The 27,442-nt window shown below is 38.0% G+C and overlaps 1 protein-coding gene across 2 annotated transcripts; it reads right to left on the reverse strand.

The window, feature by feature from the left end:
* Positions 1 to 491: 491 nt before the first annotated feature.
* On the reverse strand, positions 492 to 26,088 carry LOC127801605 (putative DEAD-box ATP-dependent RNA helicase 29). 2 transcript variants are annotated; one of them, XM_052336871.1, is made up of 11 exons: positions 25,632 to 26,088; positions 23,931 to 25,092; positions 23,772 to 23,829; positions 15,594 to 15,698; positions 15,313 to 15,364; positions 12,876 to 12,949; positions 12,621 to 12,673; positions 10,929 to 11,010; positions 10,798 to 10,854; positions 2,045 to 2,183; positions 492 to 1,114 (listed from the first exon to the last, which is right to left on the reverse strand). In XM_052336871.1, exons 1-11 carry the CDS (start codon positions 26,020 to 26,022, stop codon positions 897 to 899), a joined length of 2,391 nt encoding a protein of 796 aa, XP_052192831.1. In that variant the 5' UTR covers positions 26,023 to 26,088; the 3' UTR covers positions 492 to 896. The 2 variants fall into 2 exon arrangements, with proteins under 2 accessions (XP_052192831.1, XP_052192832.1); XM_052336872.1 differs by having other exon boundaries at positions 15,319 to 15,364; positions 25,632 to 26,087.
* Positions 26,089 to 27,442: the final 1,354 nt, after the last annotated feature.

A 27,442-nucleotide genomic window follows, 5' to 3' on the forward strand; every position in this document is an offset into this window, starting at 1 on the left:
TCGATACCGTATAACTTGAACGATTGCAGTACTCAAATCATTAAATCAGAGCTACCTTCAGGGTAAAGATTGCAATAGCAGTTCATCGGATCTGAATTTGTAAATTATGTTTATAGCAATCCTCACATGACAATAGTGCTGCATTTTGTTATAAATATCTAATATATATATATATAGAGAAATATTTGTGTGTATGCACTCTGTGCTAAAAATAAAAATAGATAACAAAAACTGAAGCCACTTGTATGAGGCGAAGAAATTGCCAAAAGTAATGGAACAAGCTTTTGGGTTACCTTATCAATAGACATTCATGTTTTCCCATCAGCCCAACTCCCAAAGGTCGGTCCAGCAGCGGCCGCCATTATTGGACAATGCAAATCCAGTCCACATGGAAACTTTCAAGTGGGCTTCATACCAAACCCATGAGCCCACATGCCCTCTCTAACCCAAATCCCAGCCAATCAAATCTCGAAGAAAGCAAACGTATATACTAGAGTTAATGAACCATCACCCCACTGGATGAGAGCACGAGGGCAGACGTGGATTTTGTCCACTCGTCTGGCATTCCACACAATTTTTATTTAATTTTGGGTTGGGGTTATCTGTATTCACCTCTCGTTGATAATCTTTTAACAAACAGTACATTTGAAACTACAGACCATTACTTGGCTGATTTTGTTTATGAAAGGAAGCAGCTTCAATCATTGGACAACTAAATTACCTGCGCTCGTAAGTTAGAAATTATAGCAGCAAAACGAAGTATCTTAATCCATGGCACAACCCATAAAGAGAGAGAGACAATGGCCTGAGTTAAGCAAATTGCTGGTGATGTGCTTGACGAAAACAGGCATCTGTGGAGCTATAGAAACGAAACTTGAGAAGAGAGTGGAAAGGCCTCACCTATCCCTATTTGTCTTCCCTTTTTTACCACTTCTACTGAACTTCTTTCCCTTGGATTTGCTCTTCATATAAGAAATTCTGTTTGACTTTTTCTGCCTTTCCTTGCGAACTTGTTCTACATCTTTAATTTCTGAACGGACATGAGCATTGGGTACTGATCGATACTTCTTACCGCCCCTGATGCTTCTGTTGTCTCTTCGTAATCCATTACCTCCTGCCAGAAATATATTAAGCATAGATCAGAAAGTCCAGCCTCTCAATCTTTTCTGGAACTGTAAGTGTCAAAATTAGAAAAGGCACGAGAAAATGAATAAAATAGAAGATAAAAGAAAAAGCACCCATCCAAGGCAATGAGCTCATTGAACATGCCAACATAAAGCATATGCAGTGAGCCTATCTGCCTTAAAAGCAAAAGGAGAAAAGTATCATGAACTGTTATAAGGAGACTGCAACCTTTTATGATATAGAGCTTAGATTAAAAAAAAAAAAATCAACGCATTTTTTAACTGTGTTCTGATAACCCCGTAATTCATGAAAAAGCAATGGTATACCTACTTTGTATTGTCACCACTTCTTTAAACCCAATTCAAATAGAATTCCTTCATGACAGAATTTTTGGATCTATCAAAGTTGCCATTTGCAACCATTACTATATCAAAATCTTCCTTTGCATAACAAAAATCCCCTGAGAAGAGGATACGCTGACATATTTTCAATAACCATGATTTAACCTTCTAGAAAATACCAAGGCAATGATATTGTAAAATTCTTGGAATTTGTTGACTGACACATTTGTTAGTTCTCGATTATCATAGCTTCAAATTATTCATCAGACATTATCAGTAAACAAAAGAATTAATCTCACAAGATGAAAACAGGCCAGCTAATATTCACCATGTGAAAAACCATATAATCGAAATTCTGACAGGGAATTACCATTAAAATCACATTGCTGCTAAAAAAACTAAAAGCATATAAATCAGACCAAACAATAAAGAAGAAGAAGAAGAAGAAAGGAACTATAATTTACAAGAGGGAAAGAAAATTAACATTTGCACAACAATACTAGACAAGAACTAATGATCAATAAGCTTCCAAGATAACAAAAACTTCAGAACAGAATAACTTCCAATGAAAAATTTACCTGCTAAACCCGTAGCTTCTTCAGCATTGCCCTCACTATTGGTTCCTTTAAGAGAGATTTTGTTGTGTGACCTCTCTTTCCACCTCTTGTATATTCCAGTTTTTTTGGCTTTGACTTTCTCCCCACTCTCTGTCTTTATCTGCTCAGATGTAAAACAAATCCTAGTTATAGCAAAACATAGCAATGGATCACGCATATTAAATGAAGAAGAATGATTTAATACGGTTTAGATTCATAGTCATCAGATAAGACCTCATCTTATAATAAAGATATAATATGGATGGTGTTAGATATAAGCCTTTAACACCAGTTCTAGTAACACAAAAAGGCTTGATATTGTAACTTTTTAAATTTAATTTAATGGCAAGTTTTATGTTTAATTTAAATTGCAATATGGTTTGAATTAAACATATATATATATATATATCATTTAGTATAATAAAGAGTGGATACCATTCTTAAATGTTAAGAATAGCCGTGACGGTTAATCCACAATATGTAATGCTATAAATGAGTTTCTGGCCATAGAGTTTCTAACCCAAATATTAGCAACTCACAAAGGCCGGCACATCATTTTCCTCCTTATTCGGTATGAGATATTGAAAGATAAGATTAGTGAATCTCGTGCCATTCTGTATGAAATATAGAAGGAAGATGAGTGGGTGCTTGTTATAAGAACGAATTCCCTAAACGGGACTGTTAAAATTGAATCACATGGATCAATAATTCAATATTAACTACGGATGTACAACTAGTCCTTAGACCTGAGATGATATGGATATCTGTACATTGATGGATTAGGATATCAGAAATACTATATGGTTATTCTAATCAGGGACGATCATACGTATCTATGTGCCTAGTTCAATGATGCATGAGGTATGCGTGCATCAGACATGGAATCTATCATCTCGAAATTTATGAGGATATCCTATGCGATCCAATAATCACTTGACTATAAATTTTTGGCCGAGGTAATATGACGATGGAATGTGTGTTCCATAATGATTGTGTTGTATTAGTCAAAATTAATTTTGAATTTGGTCATATGACGAGATTTGATTTGCTGACCATGATCTCATATTTTGTTGGGATATAAAATGATAGAAAGACCGTATTGCAAGGTATCATAGTAAAAGGTTCACAATACCCGCTACACGTTAAATTGGGTAATAATGACATATTGTTAGATGTCATTCATGATTTATGAGAATTAATAATTAATTAATTTTTGTTGCCAATTTAATTATGAACTTAGAAAGTCCCACCCAATAAGAAATCACTTTTAAAGAGAATAAAGATAAATTAGTAATTATGGTGCATTTATTTATTAGATAAATAAGAATAATTAAATGATTATATTATGAATATAATTATTTAATTATTAATAATTGGATCGGGCTTTTTGCTAGCACATTAAGCCCAGCCCAATGGCACCTAGGGTTTTCAATGGTGCTCTATAAATAGGACCATAAACACTAAATCAGAGCAATGTGAATCCAGATTCAGTCAAAAAAAATTTAGAAAAAATTTCTACTTCTTCTCTCTAGACTCTTGGATCAGAGTGGTTTCAGATGGACTAACTCAACATCCTACACTTGGAGGATTTTACAACGAATTACCAACTGGTGGAATTTGATTTCGTCAAAAGGTATTCTTCTATCTAGTCTTCAGATTTTGTAAATCGTATTTTCTAAAAAACATGATACTTGAAAAATCTAAATTTTATTCCGCTGCACATGATCCAATCATCGTAATCTAATAGATGGGTCATCCATGTATCTCGCCATGCGCTAATTGCACACTCCTCTACATATTATGATAACCAATCTGTATGAGTCTGCATACAAATCAATATCATCATAGACTATTGTCAGATCCGTAAGGATCTGGCAATACTCGAGGATTGATCTCTCTCGATTTATAGAGATCTCAAGAAGAATGAGAAGAATCTCATGAAGCAAGGGGAAAGAGAATTAAAGAAACAGAGAGATAGAGAAGGATAGAAGAATCGAGAAGGGAATGGGGAGGGAATCAAGATTTCATTCAAATTCTAGATTATTCCAATAGTAGGGTTGGCCACAATTTATAACCTTCCCCCGCATGCTACATCTCCCGCCAAAATAACTGCCTAAGTATTACACACCACTACTACCCGTGTACAATGGTTTATAGCACCTATTACCACTAAATTCTATTTATTATAGTATGCCCTCTCGGTACATGACAAATACCCTCCCCTTAAAGACATTTCTTGTCCTCAAGAAATGGTTAGGAGACTAACAGCTCTGGGGAACTGCTTAAGTAAGTCCAGGAGGTACTCCCAAGTGTTGCTGTCTGGAGGCATGTTGGACCACTACTCCAGTACCTGCATGATTGGGGCCCCATGTTGATAAATGAGACTGCGATCTACAATAGCAACTGGTTCTAGAGGCAATTCAAAGTCCAGGGGTCTCTAGGGCAACTGGTTGGTTCCTTACCGACTTCAACAACGAAACATGAAACATCGGGTGGGTTTGAGTTCCCTCCGGTAGCTACAGTTTGCAAGCTACATTTCCCGTAGCCACACTAGTGGGGCTAGGTAGAGCCACCAATAAAGGGGGCTAGTAGCCAAAGGGGGCCTCGAAGGGTGACATTTTAATGGCACTGTGGTAGGTGGAATTATACCTTCACTGTGCTACTGAAATCCACTTGTGCCAGCTCTTGGGGTGTGCAAAACACAAGCACTTGAGGTAGGTTTCGAGGCATTAGTTGACTCTCGGTTTGCCCATCCATTTGGGGATGGATAGGGAAAGGAGAGGCTCAGCTTAGGTCCCAGAGATTTTATTAGTGACTGCCATAAGAGGTTGGTGAAGACCTTGTCTCGGTCTGACACTATAATCTGCAACACCCCATGCACTTTCACCACCTAGCCTAAGAAGACCTAAGCTACCTCTTGTATTGTGTAAGGGTGAGTAAGGCCCAGAAAGTAAGCAAATTTGGAGAATTCATCCACCACCACAAATATGCAATCCCTCTCTTCCGACTTCAGGAGCCCTTCAATAAAGTCCATGAAAACACTCTCCCATGCCAGCCCCGGAATATTCAACAGTTGTAAAAGCCCTAGGTAAGCCACCGTTTCATATTTGCATCTCTTACACATGTCACACACAAGGACAAACTTCATCACCTTCTCTTTCAACTTAGGCCAGCTAAACACTTGCTTTACCTTGTGACAAGTTTTTTAGACTCCTGAATGGCCTCCAAGATGGGATTCATGCAAGGAATGTAGTATCCTCTTCTTCAATTTTGTGTTGTTCCCTACCACCAGCCTACCCTTGTATCTTATCATCTCATTTGCCAGAGTATAACCCACCTTACTTGCAGGAGCAATTATCAATTGCTCCAAGAAGGCCTTGGCCTACTCGTCCCCCTCATAACTATTGGCCACCTCCTAACACCACTCTGGAACTAAAGCTGAGATGGCAACAGTTGTTCCCTCTTCATGGCATCTAAACAGAGCATCTGTCGCAATGTTCTCCTTCCCTTTCTTATATTGGATTGCATAGTCCAGGCCCATCAATTTAGTCATCCCCTTTCTCTGCAAATGGGTGTAAAGTTTCGGTTGTAGTAGAAACTTTAAACTCTCATGATCGGTCTTTATAATAAACTTGTTCCCCTAAAGGTAATGTCTATCCACTACAAAAATGACTGCTAACAACTCCTTTTCATACACACTGAGGCCCATGTATTTTGGGGCTAAGGCTCGACTTATAAATGCTAATGGTCTACCTTCTTGCATGAGGATCGCACCTATGCCCATTCCACAAGCATTTGTCTTCACCACAAATGTCTTGCCAAAGTCTGGTAGATCGAGCACTGGGGTTTCACTCATAGCCCTTTTCAATGACTCAAAGGTTGCCTCTGCCTTATGATCCCACCCAAAGTTGTCTTTCTTCAGCAGATCCATGAGTGGCCTACTTATGTCTCCATATTCCTTTACAAATCTTCTATAATAACCGGTTAACCCCAAAAAACCTTTCAGGGCCTTAACAGTTGTCGGTCTCGGCCAATTGGTCATGGCAACCACCTTTTTGGGGTCTGTACTCATTCCTTGGCTCAATATGATATACCCCAAATATTCCACTTCGCTTTGTGCGAAGGCACACTTTGATCTCTTAATATAGCTTGTTGAACTTAAGAATTTCAAATGTAGTCCTCAAATGTTTTAGGTGGAGGTTAAAGGTTGGGTTGTATATCAGAATATCATCAAAGAACACAAGAATAAAATCTCTGAGGTATGGCTAAAAAATCTGGTTCATTAGAGATTGAAAGGTGTCCGGGGCATTGGTCAAGCCAAAGGGCATGACAAGGAATTCATGATGGCCATGGTGAGTTCTAAACACGGTTTGGGAATGTCAATAGGATTCATTCGAATCTGATGGTATCCAAATCTTAGGTCCAACTTAGAAAAAATAGTAGCATATTTCAGTTCGTTTGGCAGGTCATCAATGAGTGGGATGGGGAATTTGTTCTTGATGGTTATGTCATTTAACTGGCGGTAATCAATACAAAATCGCCGGGAACCATTTTTTTCTTCTTTTTTTTTACCAACAATAATGGAGATGCAAAAGGGTTGTGGCTGGGTCTTATGAGGGACTTGGGGAGCATCTCCTTAACCAAATTTTCAATCTCTGTTTTCTGGTTATGAAGGTAGCGGTAGGCACAAATGTTAACAGCTTCTATGTGGGGCTTAAGGTTGATGGTGTGGTCAATGGCTCGAGTTGGGGGCAAGGAACGAGGCTCTACAAATAAATTCTCAAATTCAACTAGGAGCATATTAAGTAGATCAAAATGATGTAACTTAGTGTGGGATTGTGAGAAACTTCTGATAGTTAACATGAACTCCCCCTCTGTGCCCAGCTCCTCCACCCCTTTCTCAGTGGCTTGATCAGAGAACAACTGAGCCACTTGACTCATCTTGTGCTTGAATAGCTTCTGTAACCTCTTGCCCGTAATCATTTTGCATATCCCCAATTCCTTGCTACCTCTTAGCGTAATCTTCCTTCCCTCCTTCTCGAAGGTCATCTCCATCTTGTTAAATTCAAAACAAATTGGGCTAACATTTTTCATCCAATCGACCCCCAATACTACATCACATCCCCTGAATTTTAGTAGCCTCAAATCGGCCTCGAATCCCTCTCCTTGCATCTCCCAACAAGACCCTGCACAGGCAGACTTGCTCATCACCTTCTTCCCATTGGCTACCATCACTATCAATGGCTAAGTGGAAATTAAGGGACATTTCAACCTCCGAGCTGTACTCTCATCCAAAAAACTATGGGTACTCCCACTATCAATCAAGATCATTAGCTTACTCTCCTCCACCTACCCCTTCACCTTAATTATCTTCTTGTTGGTGAGTCCTTCTAGGGCGTGCAGAGAGATCTCACCATTGTCTTCTTCTTCTTCCTCTTGCGTGTTTGATGCTTCCCCCTCTTCCACTCATAGTTACCTGGTTCATGGAACGTCCGATACGTGGAACACGGTACGAGAACGTGGTACGCCACTTTTTCCGGAACGCGGTACGTGGGGGGTAGGCTTCTTCGGTTCGCCACTTAGTTTTTTAAATATATTAATAATAATAAAAATATTAAATAAATAATTATTAATATAATAATTATAAAATCATAAAATTTAAAAAAATAGAATGAGATGTTGACTCCCAATGAAAAGCTTTAGCCAAAAAATGAAATCAGAACTCACGAGAGAGGCTAAGCTTTATTGTCTCCACCAGCTAATGCAAGTGGGAGTCTCCACCAGCTGATGCGACAGAGCGAGAGAGCCAGAGAGGCAGCAAGCGAGAGACCGAGGGGAGAGCCGACGGCCGGTGACGGCGAGCGACGATCGAGGGCGAGGGGGTGAGGTGGCGCAGGCGAGCTACGGAGCTAGAGAGAGGCAACAAGGAAGAGCGATTGAGTGAGGCGAGCGACTGAGGAGGGCGAGCGAGTCAGCGACCTTGGCGACGGTCTGAGTCGTCCGACGAAGGCACAGAGGCCGGAGCGAGTGAGAGTGAGAGACAGTAGCCGCAGCCGGCAACGAGCGAAGCGAGAGAGGGAGAAGGGCAGAGGGGGTGGGCGGCGGGCACTTGAGCGAGAGAGGGTCTGAGGAAGGATTAATGGCGGGCCTGAGTGTAGGCTAAAATTAATGGCATCAAAGATCCGGGTCTTCATTATAGGGGAACTGGGATGCGTCCCCAAGCGTTCCAAGACACAAATGCACCGCATTCCAGTGCGCGCGTACTAGAATGTGGTTCCTGGGGGAGAGGGGCATATTAGGTAACTATGCTTCCACCAAATCTCCTTCTTCCCCTTCTAGTAGGAGTTGTTTCTTGCATTGATGCCCCACGTAATACTTGTCTCCACTCCTGAAACGAAGGCCCACCTGCCTCCTCTGTTCTAGGGTCTTCCCACCTTGGGGGTTGGGGATTGGTAATGCCAAATTCTTCATGCCTGGAGATCCCCGTCCCCATTCCTTGGTATAACTCTTTCCTGGCAGTGAATTCCCTGGGACAACACTCTTAGTCACCGCCCTCTACTTCTTCATTAGTGCTTCTACTGACATCTCATGCAACCTAGCACTGTCAATGGCATGCTCTAGGGTCCAGGGTCTTAGCACCTTCACCAGAGGTCTCAATTCCTCATTCAAGCCACTTATAAAGCTTGAAACGAAATAAGCCTCTATTAAGAATGGGTCGTGGTTGAGCATCACGGTCTTCAACTCCTCAAATCTTAGTTGGTACTCCAACATCGTTCCTACCTGCTTAATTTTGTTAAATTCCTCAACCATGTCCGATAGCCCTCGATCCCCAAACCTTTCACATAATTCTTCTACAAAATCTTCCTATCTGCAGAACTCCTGGGCCTTCGGCCACCCTTGGTACCAAGCGTCCTCTGCATTCTTAAGGTACGTTGCTGCTATTGCCACCTTTTGCCTCTCGACCATTCCATACCACTCGGACACCCTTTCACATCTCCTAACCCACCAGAGGGGGTTCGCCCATCGAACAAGGGAATTTTCAATCACGACATAGGTAAACCATGTGGATTGTGGCCTACCGACGCCTCCTGCCACCGTTCCCACCTAGCCTCCCCTAGCTCCCCCTGATCTTCTCCTCCCACCGAAGTCTCAGTAGTCCTCTGATTTCTTCCTCTCCCTAGAATAATTGGATCCGTTCTGCCCTGCCCTAGCAGAATTGGCTCTGCTCTCTCTTGAGGGGGAAAATCGAGTGGACTGCTTACCTAATGTTGCCTAGCGAACATCACCATAAATCTTTACAACTCTTCTCAATTTACGTTACCGCCACATCCAACTTCCTGTCAACAGCGACAATCGCCTCATGGTTCCTGTCGGATCCCAACTCCAATTGGTCTACCCTTGCCTGCAAATCTGCCATCATGCATCCACATTGTTGCATTTGAGTCTCCAAGCTCTTCATCCGCGTGCCTTCAACCATTGTCGTCTCCTTTGTTCACGAGTCCCAGAATTCAGCTCTGATACCAAATTGTAAGATCCACAAGGATTTGGTAATGCTTGAGGATTGATCTCTCCCGGTTGATAGAGGTCTCAGGGAGAACGAGAAGAATCTCGTGAAGTAGGGGGAAAGAGAATTAGAGAAACAAAGAGATAGAGAAGGGTAGAAGAATAGAAATGGGAATGGAGAGGGAATCAAGATTTCATTCAAATTCTGGATGATTCCAATAGTAGGGTCGGCCACAATTTATAACCTTCCCCCACATGCTACATCTCCCGCCAAAATAACCGCCTAAGTATTACACACCACTACTACCCATGTACAATGGTTTATAGCACCTATTGCCACTAAATTATGTTTATTACAATATGCCCCCAGGTACATGACAACTATTTTGATAAAAAGTAAAAAAATGCATTCCTCTAACATCACAAGCGTCATCCAAATATTTCCAAGGAAATATTGCATTATCACAAAGGAAGCAAAAGAAAGAAAGGTTACTTTTCTTCCCAGTTCGGGGTTTGATTACAGGACGTCAACAAGTTACAGGTAAAGTCGTCTAAACAATCAAATACCTCCACGAAGACTTTTCTTACCTAATACTGAACCTCAATTTCAAAGTCATTGTCAAAGACTCGACAATTGTCCTAAGAAATTTACAGCAACCCACATTTCATTTCCTTGATGTCTTTTGACATAGAGTTATAAGTAAAATGATCAAAACATTATAATGGATGATGCACTATAAATGATAGTCAACCAGGCAATTTATTTCTTTCCAAAACTTGGATTCTATAGATTCCACTGCTATGTAGATATTAGCTATGAAATAAGGCATCACTGTTTATCTAATTTTTTACTTCACATAGCAAGCCAGAAAGAAAGACAAGGATCAAGGAGAGAGAAGAGACTCAGCCCAATACATGCACTGGTTACTAAAAGAAGTCAAGAATAAACACAAGGTGGGACCAACAAGGACGGTGCAAAAAGTCAGCCATTGATCAGTCTGTAAGCCAAAATGCTGTGCTGTGATTGCGAAGCTTTAAATATTCAACACTATTAAAAAATATAAATAACATACATAATCCTCAATGACCTGGCAATAATATTTCCAACAAGAAAATCACCATATCTAATCTTGAAGCAATGCTTTTGTCTAAACTAGTTTCTTTATATGCCAATCATACAATGAAAAATGATTTACATATATGTAATAATACAAACGTGCTCAGTAAAATACCTTTCCACTAGCTGTCACGTGTTCCCCATTATTTAACTTGATATACTTCTTACTCCTCTGCCAGCAAAAAGATTGAGGAGGGTAAAAACAAGATACTTCAAAACAACGGAAAACAATCATCTACAGCATACCTTATCCCAGTGGTATCTAGATTTTTGTTTCCGCAAGCCCCCATTATCATCTGCCACTAGATCCAGTACAGCAGCTTCCAACCTATTCCGATAATTAATCATGATATATAAAGACAAGTCTTTTAGTAAGACGTAAAAATAACATGCAAAAATTCAGTAGAGTAATAAACATCTCTTAGACAAGAACAGCCAAGGCAATCATACAGCTTCTTTACAGTTTACTACTGACAAATTCTGTGAGGAAAGTATTTACTTATTTAATTTTTTTCTATTAAAACATCCACAGCATACTATCACCACTGATCAGAGTCATTGATGTACAGTTTAGTACATAAAATGTTACCCGTCCACAGTAAATTTATTCAGAAATTAAAATTTCAACATATTAGGTGGGGTCTTCAACATACATCCTTCATGCACTCTAATTATTTAACTTGGGAAAAAGAATATATCCAGTTAATTAAATTCAAAGGGTAAAACATTTTCACACTTTTCTGAAATACTTTTAAGCCTAAGTAAGCATAACCACCAAACATTCTCTTTCAGGAGTACACACCCCCTGATGCAGAAAGATTTTGGGGCTTTATAATGTCATCCTAGAATGATGTACAGTCTACAGACTTCTATACCCTTCACAAGTTTTCTTTCTTTATTTCTTTTCTCAGATGCACTTCCAAAGAGAGACACTAAGGTTTTACCAATGGCAATTAGATTAAAGCAAGAATCGGCACGGAATCCTTACCTTTTTACTCTTAGTGATGAATGAGCCCGCTAAGTATTTCCAAAAAAGGTGCCTAGTTATATGTTATTTGTGGCTGACATTGTCTTAGTTGATTAGACCAAATAAAGCGTGGATACTAAATGCAAGTTATAGAGGGACATCTTAGAATTCAAAGGCTTCAAGTTAAGCAAATTAAAAACCCAATATATGGAATGTAATTTTAGTAAAAAAAAAGAGGATGGACTTGAAAATCAAGTTATTCCAAGAAAAAGCTAATTCAAATATCTCAGATCAATTATTCAAAAGACATGAAAATTATTAGGGATGTTACTCATAGAATAATGCAGGATGGCTAAAGTGAAGTACTTCCATCATCTTACATAATTGTAAAAACCTTTTAAAACTAAAAGGAAAACTTTATCAAATGCTAAAAGACCAGCTCTATTGTATGATATGAAATGTTGAATAATCAAATACTAAAAAGTGCAAAATATAAGAGTAAGCTGAGGAAGTTATTGTGGATATGCAGTCATACAAGAAAAATAAAATTAGAAATGAAGTATATGTAATAAAGTTAAGAGTGAAGCATACTAAAACAAGATTCATTTATGATGGTTTGAACATGAGGAGAAGACTAATGAAGTATAATTAACACTACAAATATTTGGTCCTGGATAAAGATAATTGATGACCTAGAATACATATAAACAACCCACCTAGTGAGATTAAGGTTTGGTGTTATTGTAATAAACAGACAGAAAAGGAGTAGAACATTTGCATACTTCTGCCTCTTGAGGTTTTCAATATAACTTAAAGAATTCTCCATGATCCCGAATTCATCACTTTTGAATGCTATTTATTGCATTGAAGGATGCACTATGGTCTTCAATATGTTCACAGGGGCGATAGAAAAGATAAAACAGTTACAACAGCCTGCAGAGAAATGTGCACAAGCATGTATTAATCCTTACCTGTTTGATTCAAATCCTTCATTAGCTCTTACAGAGAGTCCTGCCTCTAAATGCTGCAAGGAATAAACCAGCCCAAGTTAAATAGTAAGCTTTGAAATACCCCAAAGAAGTTAATTAAAAGCCACTTCCGAAGGAATGGATTAAGCAGATGAACCTAATGACAAACTAAACCATAGTAATTGTTTCTGCACTGGCTGCTTTATTAAACACTAAACTTGGAAGCATTACAAAATCAGGCAGAAAAATGTGACATACGTGATTTGTTGGTATTGCACTTATAAAGTATTCCTCATCCTTGAAGGTTCTTGCCTTCCTTTTAGACCCAGAAACTGCAAAAGGTGAAGGAATGCCTCAGCACCAAGTAACATCAGTGTAAGATATGTGATCACCAACATGCAAAATAAAAATGAAATTATTCAACTGTAGCAAGTGTTGCAGTTCTATCATCAGCCAGATATGAGGATGTCCCCCATGCCATCTATGTCCTGTAATTCTAGCTTAAAGATTGTTGTTAAATCTTATTTAGGAATGTTTTCCAACTGCTACACAACTAGATTTACATAAAAACTAACCTCCTTTTTAAGTGTGTCCATCAACTCCTGTTTGACCACCATATCTGTAGGTCCCATTTTTAGGATAAAAATAACTCGCTGCTGGAATTTTTTATAGTTTGATATTTCCATGTTTCTTACATTAAGTTTAAAGATTGTTTTATGATATTATCCACAATAATCATCAATGAGTTATTTATCTTCTCTCTTTTTTAACATAGCCTATTTATGTTTCTTTCTCTATTACTATCTATTGCTTTAAAATTCATAAGGGCTTCCTTTTTGGGAACTTAATACAGTTGTCTACTGCAACAAAAAAGCAACCAAAAACCAAAATAAGATCCTTTACTTCTAAATAAATCCAATCATTCCAAGCAATTCTAACTCTTTATCCCGTTACATAATTCATACACACACACATATATATATATATATATATTTGTTATCTGGGTAGTATTGATTGAAATGTTATAGCATTCTTTCTGATAAGTGTAAAAAGTAAAGACTGACTGAACTTTTCATTTTGTTCAATCTGAAATACCAGCATTTCTTATATGCCCAGGTAATTTTAACCTTGAAAATCTTTATAGAGATTCGGAATTTCAAATCAAAAGACTTTTGTCACTGTCTTTTTTGAGTCAAGCCTTCATATTATTACAACTTCCAATTACTTATTTCTGTATAGAAAACTTGGGTTTGGGGGGCCCAACAAGCAAGTGGGGCCTCTGTTGGATCTTCAACGTTTTCTTCAATTACATCACTTTTTAAAGTTAAAGGTGGTCCAATTTTGCCTATTGGACCAGTTCAATTTTCTCTAGACTTTTAACCGCCTGGGGGGGCGCTTCTTTCTCTCTGTGTGGCTCAGGTGCCAGAGCCACTGTTTAGTCACCACTTTATAGGTGAAATTTCTGGGATTGGGACTACCTGTCTCTCTGAGACAGAAGGAAGAATAGCTTTTCTTTTTGGTCCTTCTATGAAAAACTTAGGGCAGGAAGGAATAATACCTTTCATTCTAAAGCTATCTCGAAAGAAAGGGAGCCAACCAGAGTGGCTTCTTTGCCTTCACATGACTCCATGCTTAACATTGATAACTTAAGAAAGAGAAGCATGTTGCAGCAGACTGATGTTTAACGTGCACAGAAGGCAGATAACAGTTCTATTATTACATTGCTTGATGGCTTGCCAATTGTAGGATCTTGTTCTTACACTCATTGGTTCTACTTGGGAAATGTCTCTCTGTTCTAGATTTACTTTTTACTTGGTGCTCGAGTTGACTACAAAGAGCTTGAAGACTTCTATAAAACATCACTTGCAGTTTATACAGAGAAAAAAAATAGCCTTTAAAAGTGTAGAAGTCTTTTGTATTTTTTGAAGAAATTTGTCTCATTTCCTTTTTGATGATAAAAGTAAAACTCCTTTTTTTGTATTTCTTCTCTCCTATTTTGCATGCAAGTTTTTCTAAAGACAATTAGGTTCAATAGTTTGCAGCTTTTGTACAGGGTTCATCACCTTACGGCATGCTTTCGGGATAACGTATAACATTTACATTTTACTTATCGAAGAAAAAAGTGGCAGTCTTAGACTTGCCCAAAAAAGGGAACAACCGCTAACCATAGGGGCCTTGGCACATGTGTTGAGATTGCTCCAGAACAACCTATGTTTCACCAGTCCAAAACATGGAAAAAACCTCCTACCTACAGTGGCTGTCTGGCTGAAGCTCTGTGCTACTTAAAATAAACTAGCAACTTCATTAGGATAAGTGCAGGCAATCTAACACCTGTTTTCTTTTTTTCCCCCTCTATGATTTCACATTACTGTTAGGCACCAAAAGGAGGATTCTAACTTCCAGATTCTCTTCACGAATAGATTGTTAGTTCTACCACCCCGGCTCTAAACCTCAAGGTAATCTATCTTCAGCTTTTGCTAATAATGTCTGGATAAGAGAGGAAACATATCATTGCCGTCAATACTTATATTAGAAGGATGTAGCAGATATATTACATGACAAAATTACTTGTAAATCTATATTGCCAGGATAGAACACAACTAGAATATTACAAGACAATGGCTGGGATGTGCAGCATGTGTGTTTGTGTTTGCGTGTGTGTGTGTGTGTGTGAGTCAGAGAGAGAGAGAGCAACATGGACCCTTTTTTTCTTTTTTCTTTGAAGAAGTGATTTCAGGCTCTGCTTCCTGCAACAAATATCAAGAGCGTTGTTTAGCTCAAGAAAGAAAAGAAATATCTGAGTAGTGAGATATATGCAAAACATGCTATTGGCCTGAAAAATGCATTGCCAGACAGCTACTCACCCCTCATCCAAGAGAAGCAAAACAAATAGAGAAAACAAAAACTAACCGAGAATTTTTCCAGTTCTGAATCAAAAGACTGGCGTGACATATACACTTTATTTAGAGATTTTACCTTTACCACTTGATTGTTAGTGTGTCGCTGGTGTACCAGATTAATTATCTCCTCATGAATAGCTCTTTTCTTCTTCATAACATCAACCCATTGACTAGAAGGGCCCTACAATCAAACCATAATCCACTAAATAGAATAAGAAAGTAAAGAAGTAGACCCAAAGACAAATGTAACTGACAATTCCATGAACATTACTTAGAATACACACATATAAATGAGCATTATGGAAAACATCTCCAAAACTTATATGTTCAAACTGCTGAGAAATTTAAGGGATAGGAAGTATTGAAATTCATAATATTATGACTTCCATAAAATAAAATACCACAAAAACAAGAAAAAAGGTGATAAAACTCCTTCATTATTGTCAAGGATATTATAGTCAAAAGAGGGTTTCAGCTTTGAGAAAACAATGCTATTGATATAATATGCTTCCTTCACAGGAGTATCAATCACATGTCCAATTAAAGGGCATGAACTTTTTCAAGCACTAAAGCAAACAAACCTCAAGAAGTGGAAAGGGAAAAGTCTGCCTTAATAGGGAAAGAAGTGTCCCACTAGAAAGCAAATATACAAGGAAATCACTGGGACAAAGAACTTGGGACTGTTTTTTATTATTATTATTATTATTTCCTTTGGGGTTGTTTGTCAGTGCCAAAGAAGTTGAGACCTTGGATTTAGAATGAGGATGTCAGGACCCTTATGGTAGCTAGATGTATAGAGTAAGTTGTAGCAGGTAAGGGGTAGCATAACAAGAAGTTGTTAGCAAAGCTGATACAGTTAGATCAGTTAGAAGTCTGTAACAGAAATAACAGTAGGAGCCAAGGGCATTAAGCGGGTGAAGGTAGTTGTAATGAGGATGGGCCTATATCAGGGGTTTTTCCTCTCAATGAGAATTATCAATGAATTTGTTGATGATATTCCAGCTCATCTCTCTCAATTTCTCTCTAATCTCTTTCTCTCTCAATTCTCTCCCTCTCTTTCTCTCTTAGAATCAAACCCTAATTCTCCTCATCAAGGAGAATTCTCGTCAGGATTGAGATCCCGACAGAGGATGAGTTCTAAACTATTAAGAGGGGACACTAATGGCATAAGATACTTTACCATATAAGATACATTGAGCCTAAGTCAACAATAGGATTGTATTTTACCAATGACTAAATTAGAAAGTAGTTTAAATTGGGTCAATCACTAATGGCCATGAGAGACAAGTTTCAAACTTCAAGCTGAAGGTCCTTAATCAATTAGTTCTAGCTGTCCTCAAACCGCATTTACTCTTGTACAGAATTGAGATAAGTTTCTCCTACAAAAGCTCCTTTAGCATGAATTTCTAAATTATATTAACTCTTGTTGCCTGGCTAAATAGTCAAGCTGACAATTCTAGTAACTGAATCTTGCCGTCATTTAGTACAATTAAAATAAAATCAACTTTTTTTTCTTTTGTAAAAATTTTTTTACAAGTATTCTTATACTGTTTGCAAAAGGCAACTGAAAATTTATTTATTTATTATGTTAGCAAAAATTTTAGAATCTTTGTGCCACCTTGTGAAAAATAGGGAGACACAAAATCAAAGAGAAATCACAGGAAAAAAGAGAACGAAGAACAAAAAGATGTAACATAGATTCAATTGCATACATGCATATGTACAAGGGCTGAGACGTGTCACGACCCCAAAGGTATTGTAGTAAATGTAATAGAAGTTATAGTATAATGCATTTATTGTATTGTACCTTAGGCTGCTGATTCATGTTGTACCTTTCAATTAACTACTAACTGAAAGATGGAATAGCCTATAAATACGCTAGATTAGTTCGAGAATGTCATTGTGGAATGAAAATCTGAATTTCAGTCATCTCTCTCTACATTTCTCTCTCTCGATCTCCTTTGTTCTCCCTCAATTCTCTCTATTCTCTCTTTCTATTCTGTTACTCCCTCCATTTCTGCTCTCTCCCCCCTGGTTTCTTCCAAATTCCTTTCTAAACCCTAGGACAACCCAAGGTGCATGTTGAAATATTGTCTCGAGTATATGGTATAAGAAAAAGAAAAGTGAAAGCAGTGAGTGATGGCAGTGTGCTAGAGGGCCATTGAAGAATTAGATAGAAGTTTATATCCCAAACTGTAATTAGTGGAAATTTGGGGAGTTAAACTGTAAATATCTAATGTCTTCTCTAGAGATAACCGCCAACTCTATAAATAAAGTGCTAGGGGGTGTGTGTGGCTATTCTATTCTATTCTCTTCTATTGTAACGAGTGCATTGTATTCTCTGAGAGGAATGCTAGAATTCTGTTTCTTAGCTTTGTAATCTTGGGAGAGAAGTTGTTGTTTTTGTACTCGGGAATAGGGGGAAGATCTTGCTACTGTACTGGTCTTTCTTCTCCTTAATAAGACTGCTAGGAGGGCTCTTTGAAGGCTGGATGTAGGTTTCCTCAAAGGAAACCGAACCAGGATAAATCCGCACCTACTTGTGGTTTGATTGTTTCTTGTTTTATTTTCATTCTGTTTTGATTGCTTATGTTTCTGTTCTCAATTCCTATTATCGTTGGGAAGGGTAGAGAGTGTTGAGAGAGGCATATTTCATCTAAGGGTAATTCCGCATAGTCCTAGGATAACAAATTGGTATCAGAGCCTATCCCTAGGATCAAGATTTGTCCAAGAATCTTCAAGATTTCATCTGTTTTGAATTCTCTATCATAGAACAGTGTCATAATGGCTGCAACTAGGCATGATATTGAGAAGTTTGATGGCCAGAATGATTTCGGCCTTTGGAGGATGAAAATGAGGGCATTGCTAGGGAATCTAGGACTAGAAGAGGCTTTAGATGAGGAAGAAACACTGCCTGAAACCTCCACTGAAGAACAGAAAAAGGAAAAATCAAAAGAAAAGAAAGATATTGACAAGAAAGCTTTTAACACCTTGATTTTAAGTTTAGGGGACAAAGTCTTGAGGGAAGTGGCCAAAATGACCACGGCATCAGACCTTTTTGAAAAGATTGGAGACCCTTTACTTGACTAAAACCCTGTCTACTAGGTTATATTTGAAAACCAAATTTTTCTCCTTTAGAATGGATGAAGGTAAGAAACTGCAGGAGCACATAGATGAGTTTAACAAGTTATGTTTGGATCTTGAGAACATAGACATTAAATATGATGATGAGGATAAGGCCTTAGTCTTATTGCACTCTCTACCAAAGTCATATGAAACCTTTGTTGACATCTTAAAACATGGTAGAGACAAGTTGTCTCTAGATGATGTGACCGGAGCCTTGAGTTCCAAGGAATTACAACATAAGGTTGAAGGAAAGAACTCTATACATGATGCTCTTACAGTTGGGACTAGACCAGAAAACAAGGACCCTAAATTTAAGGGTAGGTCTAGGTCAAAGTCTAGGAATGGCAAGAAAATGATAAGATGCTATCACTGCCATGATGAGGGACATATTAAGAAGAATTGTCCCAAAAGAAAGAGTGAAATCCTAGAGAAAAACCCTGAAATTTTCTCATCTCTGTGTGAGGCTGACTATGATAGTGCAGATGCCCTATAAGTGTCTAGAAATGCTGGAAATGTAGCATAGTTTCTAGGTTTAGGGTAGACTTATCATAGGAAATGGTTTTTTCAATTTATAGAGTCATAGTAGGTGATAAGGTGTTAGCACGCAATAATCAAGAGTAAAGTATCAAGCCCATTAGAGATCAGTTTCTAGGATCTAGGGGGACCTATCTAGGCCTTGTCTCATGGTGGAGCTAGGTGAAATGAACCTAGTGAAGATGGTGTGTTCCTAAGGAAGTCCCAAGCGTATATGAGCTTGCTGGAATTTAGGAAGCTTGCTAGAAATTGCTTCTGGTGTGAAGGGTTAGGTGTGTGGAGTTGTGTAATAGGTATACCTAGGTCTCCTAAAGCTAGGGTTCTTACCTATGAGGGAAAAACTCTACTAATAGGACATGGAATTAGTTGATTCCAAGGGCAAGGGAAGGAATCTGGAATGCTGTGTAAAGAAAAACAGCAAGGAGAATCCTTTGGGAATGTCCTAAACTAACCTATGAACCAGGGTATAGCAATAGGGAAATCTGGAAAATGTTTTGGTCATATTCATTGTGTAAGCTTGGGCTAGATTGTGAGAGGGAGGAAGCTAGTGTTTAAGATAGCTTCGGCTCTTGCAGTGAGGATCCTTGTGAACAGTGAGGGGAAAAGGGTGTGTGCCAGGGTTGTCTTGTATGGTGAAGCCCTTGGTTGATCAAAATCTGGATTAAGCAATGAAAGGGAAGGAGAGTCATCTTGTAGGTAATGAGCAAGGGAATAGAAGGTCTAGTTTTGCCTAGGATGGGTAAAAGATAGATCCTCAAGTAATCTACCAGTGAGGTATGGAATGTTGGGTTTGAAGGATGCTTAGGCTCAGGTTTGAGTGCTAAGGAGCAGGCTGGAAAATAGAATCTCTTGTATAAGAAGAGGTGATGCACCCTTGTCCAAATGAATGGCATGGAGCTATGTAAATTTGGGGAGAATGTTGGACTTAAATGGTATATCTCTTAGGTTAAAGGGGTGGAGTGCTGTTGTAGTGTCTATTTGTAATTAAGGAAGTGCTGGAAATGGGAAAAGTCTAGGGAAATGGCTAGACATGGCCATTGGTTATAGCAGCACATGAAGGCTTAATTTGGATCAAATAGGTGTCACTAATCAGCTAGTATCCATGGAAAATTAAGAGAGAAAAGTGATCTTATAGTGTAGCCAAGGGATAATAGGCTAGAGGGAAAGGTAAGCAAGGATTGGTTGCTTAGAAGGTCTCTCTAGGTATGATAGTAATTCCCTACGTAAGATATAAGATTGTGATAGTCCAAAAGGGTAAATTGAGTGCATGAGGAAACTGTGTCAATTTCAATGGTATGCCTAGGGAAATGGCTAGACATGGCCATTGGTTATAGCATCACATGAAGGCTTAATTTGGATCAAATAGGTGTCACTAATCAGCTAGTATCCATGGAAAATTAAGAGAGAAAAGTGATCTTATAGTGTAGCCAAGGGATAATAGGCTAGAGGAAAAGGTAAGCAAGGATTGGTTGCTTAGAAAGTCTCTCTAGGTATGATAGTAATTCCCTAGGTAAGATATAAGATTGTGATAGTCCGAAAGGGTAAATTGAGTGCATGAGGAAGCTGTGTCAATTTTAATGGTATGCCTAGGATAAGTAAGGCAGCTTCATTGATAGTTATCCAATGGGAATCTCAAGGTGCAGCTGAGGTTGTAGTTCAGTATTTGAGATTGTTGAAAGGAGGAGAAGCTGGAAAGGCATAGAGGTTGGAATAGAAATGGACAGCTTATGGCAGCCTAAGTTTCCCAAATCTTAAGCATATCTTGGTAGGCTGGTAGTTAGAAGAGTCTCAAGAGGTTGAGCAGTCTTGTTCTGAAGCAGACATAAGAAGGGAAGATAGAGGTAAAGCCTAAAGGCCGGCTTTGGGTGCTAGGAGTAAGTCTAGCAAAGTTAAGGCCAATCCGGGTAAGGTTCACTGTGTTGTGATGCTGTGTAAAATGATGGAACCTTTGGGATCAAGGAATAACATCAAGTATGGATTTTGGTTTATGGTGGAAGGTACCTAGATGAAGAGATATGTTTTTAGGATATATATGTTGCATTTGATGTGCAGTAGGAACCCTAAAGGAAAGTCTAGGTAGAAAAGCTAAAACAGCCAATGGACAGTCCATTTTGGCTTAGTCTTTAGTCCCTCCATGTAGTATATCAATCATATTGGTGTTAGGAATATGTTCATTAGGAAATCCCTTGAGGAGGATAATATCTAATGAAAGTTGCAAGTTTAGTTATTGCAGCTAGGAATTTATTCAAAGGTGGTCCATTGTTATGTTTTTTCAGCATTGTTTTGTTTGATATGTTTGTTTTATGTCTTGAGTGATCAGGAGCAGCAGGTCATATGAAGAGCAAAATGAGAGCAGAAGAAGTTCATCTATTAGAAGGCCAAGGCTTGATGGATGAAGGTTGAAGTATACTCAAGACAATGGTGGAGAATTGTTGAAATATTGTCTCAAGTATATGGTATAAGAAGAAGAAAAGTGAAAGCAGTGAGTGATGGCAGTGTGCTAGAGGGCCATTGAAGAATTAGATAGAAGTTTATATCCCAAACTGTAATTAGTGGACATTTGGGGGGTTAAACTGTAAATATCGAATGTCTTCTCTAGAGATAACCGCCAACTATATAAATAAAGTGCTAGGGGGTGTGTGTGGCTATTCTATTCTCTTCTATTGTAACGAGTGCATTGTATTCTCTGAGAGGAATGCTAGAATTCTGTTTTTTAGCTTTGTAATCTTGGGAGAGTAGTTGTTTTTGTACTCGGGAATAGGGGGGAGATCTTGCTACTGTACTAGTCTTTCTTCTCCTTAATAAGACTGCTAGGAGGGCTCTTTGAAGGCTGGATGTAGGTTTCCTCAAAGGAAACCGAACCAAGATAAATCCGTGCCTACTTGTGGTTTGATTGTTTCTTGTTTTATTTTCATTCTGTTTTGATTGCTTATGTTTCTGTTCTCAATTCCTATTATCGTTGGGAAGGGTAGAGAGTGTTGAGAGAGGCATATTTCATCTAAGGGTAATTCCGCATAGTCCTAGGATAACAGTGCATGACAACATGTTTCACACTTTGCATGCCAATGGAGATTTTGTCCACATCAATTTGGAAAATAAATTGATGCCAAAGGTAAAAGTCCACTTGAAATTTCACAGTGGTAAAATCAAAAATATTCCCAAACAAAAGCACTTGTCCACTGCCCATGCCAACATAATTTCCCTAGAAGAGTTAGTCTCACGTGGGTACAAGCATGTTGGTATTAAGAAATAGTGCAAAATGTACAGAGGTAACAGCTTGGATATGTCAGGAAAGAAGAATGAGAGCAAAATCTGTTGTTTGGATGGTCCTTCTCTTATTGAAAAGAGAAGAAGCAACAAACTGAATAAGATCCAAAAGACTAAGAAAAACTCAAGGTTTCTAACAAACTGAAGTGTCTAGGAATTTGGGTAGAGGGAGAAATTGTTAGATAGTTCCTCAAATTAAAAGGCAGATAGGAATGAAATTTTCCAGAAAACCTAATCCCACGCTGGATAGGGACAGAAATAGGAAACTAATCCTAATAAAGTAATTGCCTTTGAATAGGTAAGAATAGAACAAATGAGGAAATAAAAAAATAATAGAGAAAGGTTCTATAAAACTATATACGAGTCATCATTCCCCCACTTTTTGTATTTACTTAATTTCATTTGATTAGGGCGAAATTACTTAAAAACCTCCGCCTTCTTTAAAATGTCCTGAACGGTTTCTGTAGGTTGAGCACCCTTTTCAAGAAAATAGAAAATAGCAGGAACATTTAAATAAGTTTGATTATTTATTGGATCATAAAAACCCACTTTCCGAAGATCTCTTCCTTCCCTTCGGGATCGAACATCAATTGCAATGATTCGATAGACGGTTCATTGAGATAGATATAGATGAATAATACCCCCCCTAGAAACGTATAGGAAATGCTTCAATATAATTTTAAGTGTGCCACAATTCAATAACCAGTGTTTCCTGAAAGCAACCAGATTACCTTGAGTTATGTGAGTTGCAAAGGTTGTATTTGTCTATCCAAAAACTGTAATTTAACAGTGGATTATCTCAATTTTGGGGTTGTGGACGTACGACTGTTAAAGAGATTGAACCAGCTTAAATTTTCCGTGTCCTCTTTCTCTAAATTTCTGTGTGGGATTTATGTGATCTGATCCTAAATTTTTTTTTTTATTTTCATAATTCTTTTCAGGTTTTTTAAAACAAATGCTTTTGTATCTCTATCAAGTTTGATCTAACAATGAAAGACACAATAAAGTACAACAATGAATTCAAAGGAACTAATTTAAATGAGAAGATCTAGAGATGTCATGATGCAGATCAAAACACCTAGCTTTATGAAGAAAATTTAAAACATATAAGATAATAGATAACAGAGATAAATAAATTCAATCACCCACTAGACTGACACCATGATTCAAATTTGTTTTACTGCACCATGCACTAAAGCAAAACCAAATAAGGCGTGTACTATTGTACACAATATGTAAATTGCATATGTAGATCTAGAGTAGATTAAGTGCAGATAAACAATACTACAAAATCAACTACAAGGAAGATACTCTAGCAGAAAATTACTTTCATATGCTTTGAGTTCACCGCTGCACCTTCAGCTTCCAAAATAGTCTGCTTGGGTCTAGGATAGATCATCCAGAGAATGATCAATAATTGCATCACTTACACCTTATGACAATGAAAACAAAGGGAAAAAATTACACTTAAAGACACACATATTACCTGAAGGCTTTCAACCGTTCTGAAAAAGCCAGTGCAGTTAGCTCATTGCCACCTAGCATATTTTTGAAAATTGGATGCAACCCCTCATGTGGTAAATCCTTTGCTCTTTTAATAGACTCCCTTGATGGTACTGGTTTTGTCTTTGAATATAAGCGAAATGCATTTGTACAAGCTTTCTGCAAAGAAGTCAGTTCGGCAGACGAATCAATAATTTCACGAACTCTATCAGAAACAAGATCTACAACTGTTTGAGGGAAACGCCCATAGACAGTTTCTCCATTCGCAATTGCCTGATCAATTTTGGAGATTACTCCATCCATATCTTCTAAAACCTCCTCTTCAGTTGGAGCAGCTCGGATTGGCTTTGAGAGAAAGAGATGAAGATCTAAAAGGTAAGGCATATCTTCTGATGTGACAAAAGAAAATGCAGTTCCAGTCCGACCTGCTCGTGCAGCTCGCCCTACTCGATGGACAAAAAGTTTAGGTTTGGGCGGGAAATCCCAGTTAATGACATTATCAAGCAATGGGATGTCAATACCCCTAGCAGCAACATCAGTGACAATCAGCAACATAGTCTTTCTGGCCCTAAATCTTGATATATGAATCTTGCGAGCATCTTGGTCCATATCGCCATAACATACAGAGGGCTCAATACCCTCTGCTCTAAATAAAACATTAAGAAACTCCACATGATGTTTGGTGGAAACAAAAATCAATGTTTGTTGATCAGAACTGATTTGTTCTCTTATCAGATACAATAATGCAGCATATTTTTCTTCCTGACGGAGAGTGAAAAAGGTAAGCTTCAAGTCAGGGCTAATCCTGGTCTCTAGATCAAGTCGCACAAGATGAGGATCACGCAGACCAGCCTTTGCAAACTCGGCAAGGGCACTGGGTAAGGTAGCGCTGAAAAGAAGGGTTTGTCGATTCTCACTAAGCTGGGCGAGGATTTTATGCAACTGTTCAGCAAAGCCCATGCTAAAGAGACAATCAGCTTCATCGAAAACAACATACTCCACTGTACGCAATGACATATCCTCAATCTCAGACAAATGATGCATAAGCCTACCAGGGGTTGCAATTATGATATCAGGATTCTGAGCCAATTCTTCAAACTGACTTTCCATGCTATCACCACCAACCAGTAAACTAACCCGAAGATCTGGATAGAAGACAAAATATTCAACCAAAGCACATTATCTTGTCAATGATTTAAGTTAACGGAAATTGATTAACTCTTCACCTTGCATGACATCTTTGCATTCTTCAACAAGAAACAATACTATGCATACGATTCAAAATGTATGCATATCCTTTAAATTTCTTAAACCTGACTTCAAAATTTTCAATTTCTTTAACTCTGACATTGTAAAATGACAATGAAAACACTATCTACTAGTTTTCTTAGTTTCTTAGTTACTAAACAGAGTTTCTTAACAGTGGCAATTCAACAAAGAAACAATCAAGGAGCCCACCTTTAATTTGCCATAAGTTGTGGACACAAGCCCAGTTTGGTTGTCCTCAAAATTGAAAATTTCTAAACGGACTCATGCCAGTCCAAACAAAACAACTTTCCTATGAAATTATTTATTCTTGAATATTTTATTACTTCTGTAGAGACATGCATTCACATAATCAAACATTTGCAAATTATCAAACAATTAAGTTTACACATGCCATTTGCTAAATATAAGTAGGCACCTGTGAAACGGCCAAGTTCTTTGGTGAACTTGAAGGTCTGTAGCGCCAAGTCACGAGTGGGGGATAGAATAAGAGCCCTAACTCCGCCGGACTGAGGGACGTGTTGATGAAGCTTCTGGAGCATGGGGACCAGGAACGCAGCCGTTTTCCCGGAGCCTGTGCGAGCCATGGCAACGACGTCTGCTCCAGCGATAATAGGCGGCATCGTCTTGCGCTGGATCGGCGTGGGGACTCTGTAACCCTTGCGCTTGATGCCTCTGAACACATTAGGGCTCAACCCCAGCGACTCGAAACCGCCTGACTTTGCTTTCTTAGTCTGTTTCTCCTTCCGCTTCAGCTCCGCCTTCGAACTCACCAGAAGCCCCCCGCCGCCGCCTTCTCCCGCCGCCATGGGGAAGCAATTGCGAAACGCTTGAAACCTCTTTTAGATTGTTAAGCGAACGGACGGTAAGAGCGACTCAGTGACAACTGGTTCAACCTTATATTACTGTTAATAATTTATGAAAATAACTCCTAGTAAATTCAACAAAGTTGTATTTAGGAGGCGATATTTTAAATGTGATTTTAAATTATTATTTCAAATTTAAGAGTTTAGATAATTATTATACATAAAAATTTTAAATTTAATTATTCTAATATATATTTATATACATATAGATACAAGCATACATATATGAAATATAAATAGAAATTAAATAAAAAAATGATGACAATGAAAATTTTAGTGTAGTTGGGCTTAATACGCTTATGATCTCCTTATAAAGGAATACTATACTAATTAAAATAAATTAATTAATCTTTGTTGTAAAATAGATAAAAAAGAGAATAATTAAATATAATTATATATGAATTAAAGTAAAATCAACTCCAACAAGTCAGCGATGAGATCAGTACAAATAGAGAGAGAGAAATTACAAAAAAAAAAAATAATATAATATTAGCTCAAAATAATTGTGTTCTATTACAAACCAAATCCCTATATTTATAGAAAAAAATTAGGATTGTATGGGTACAATAGTGATTCACCAATAATTAATTATTTATAACACCCCCCTTAAATGATTATTTTATACAACAACTGTTTCATTAAAAACCTTGTTTGGAAAAAAAAAACACAAGGGAAAAAAACCACCAAACAAAGAAAAAGAGTACAGATAACTTATAAACTAACTTGGAGTGTCAATATACTGTCTCATTAAAACCTTTCCAGAAAAATCCAGTGGGACAAAACCCGAGCAAAGGAAAAAAAGTACAATTACTTCCCTTGATGTTGATCATTGGAGATTTTTGAGCCGACACATTCCAATTTCATGTACTAATTTCTTGAATGTAGACATTGGTAATGTCTTTGTGAATAAATCAGCCATATCATCACTTGAGCGAATCTGTTGAACATCGATGTTGCCATTCTTTTAAAGCTCTTGTGTGTAGAAAAACTTTGAAAAAATGTGTTTTGTCCTATCATCTTTGATATAGCTGTTAAAACAGGTAGGTTCTATGGCACACACCAAGAGGAGGGGTGAATTGGTTATTTTAAAAACTTAATTGATAGAACTTAAAATAAAAAATTTTTGATACAGATTGAGGTTTTAAAGTTTTAAAGCGTAAACCATAAAAATGACAAATGAACAAAGATAAATATGAGAACCGAGTGAGGAATAATGAAATGCTTGGAAAGATAAATATATCAAAGAACACAAGCATAAGAAAACACAAGGATTTATAGTGGTTCGGCTTAACTAAGTCTAATCCACTACCTTAGCTCCTCACTAAGGATTTTTCAAACCATCCACTAAAACCTCCTACTTAAA

Source organism: Diospyros lotus, chromosome 5, assembly GCF_014633365.1.
Source record: "Diospyros lotus cultivar Yz01 chromosome 5, ASM1463336v1, whole genome shotgun sequence".
Taxonomy (NCBI): Eukaryota; Viridiplantae; Streptophyta; class Magnoliopsida; order Ericales; family Ebenaceae; genus Diospyros; species Diospyros lotus.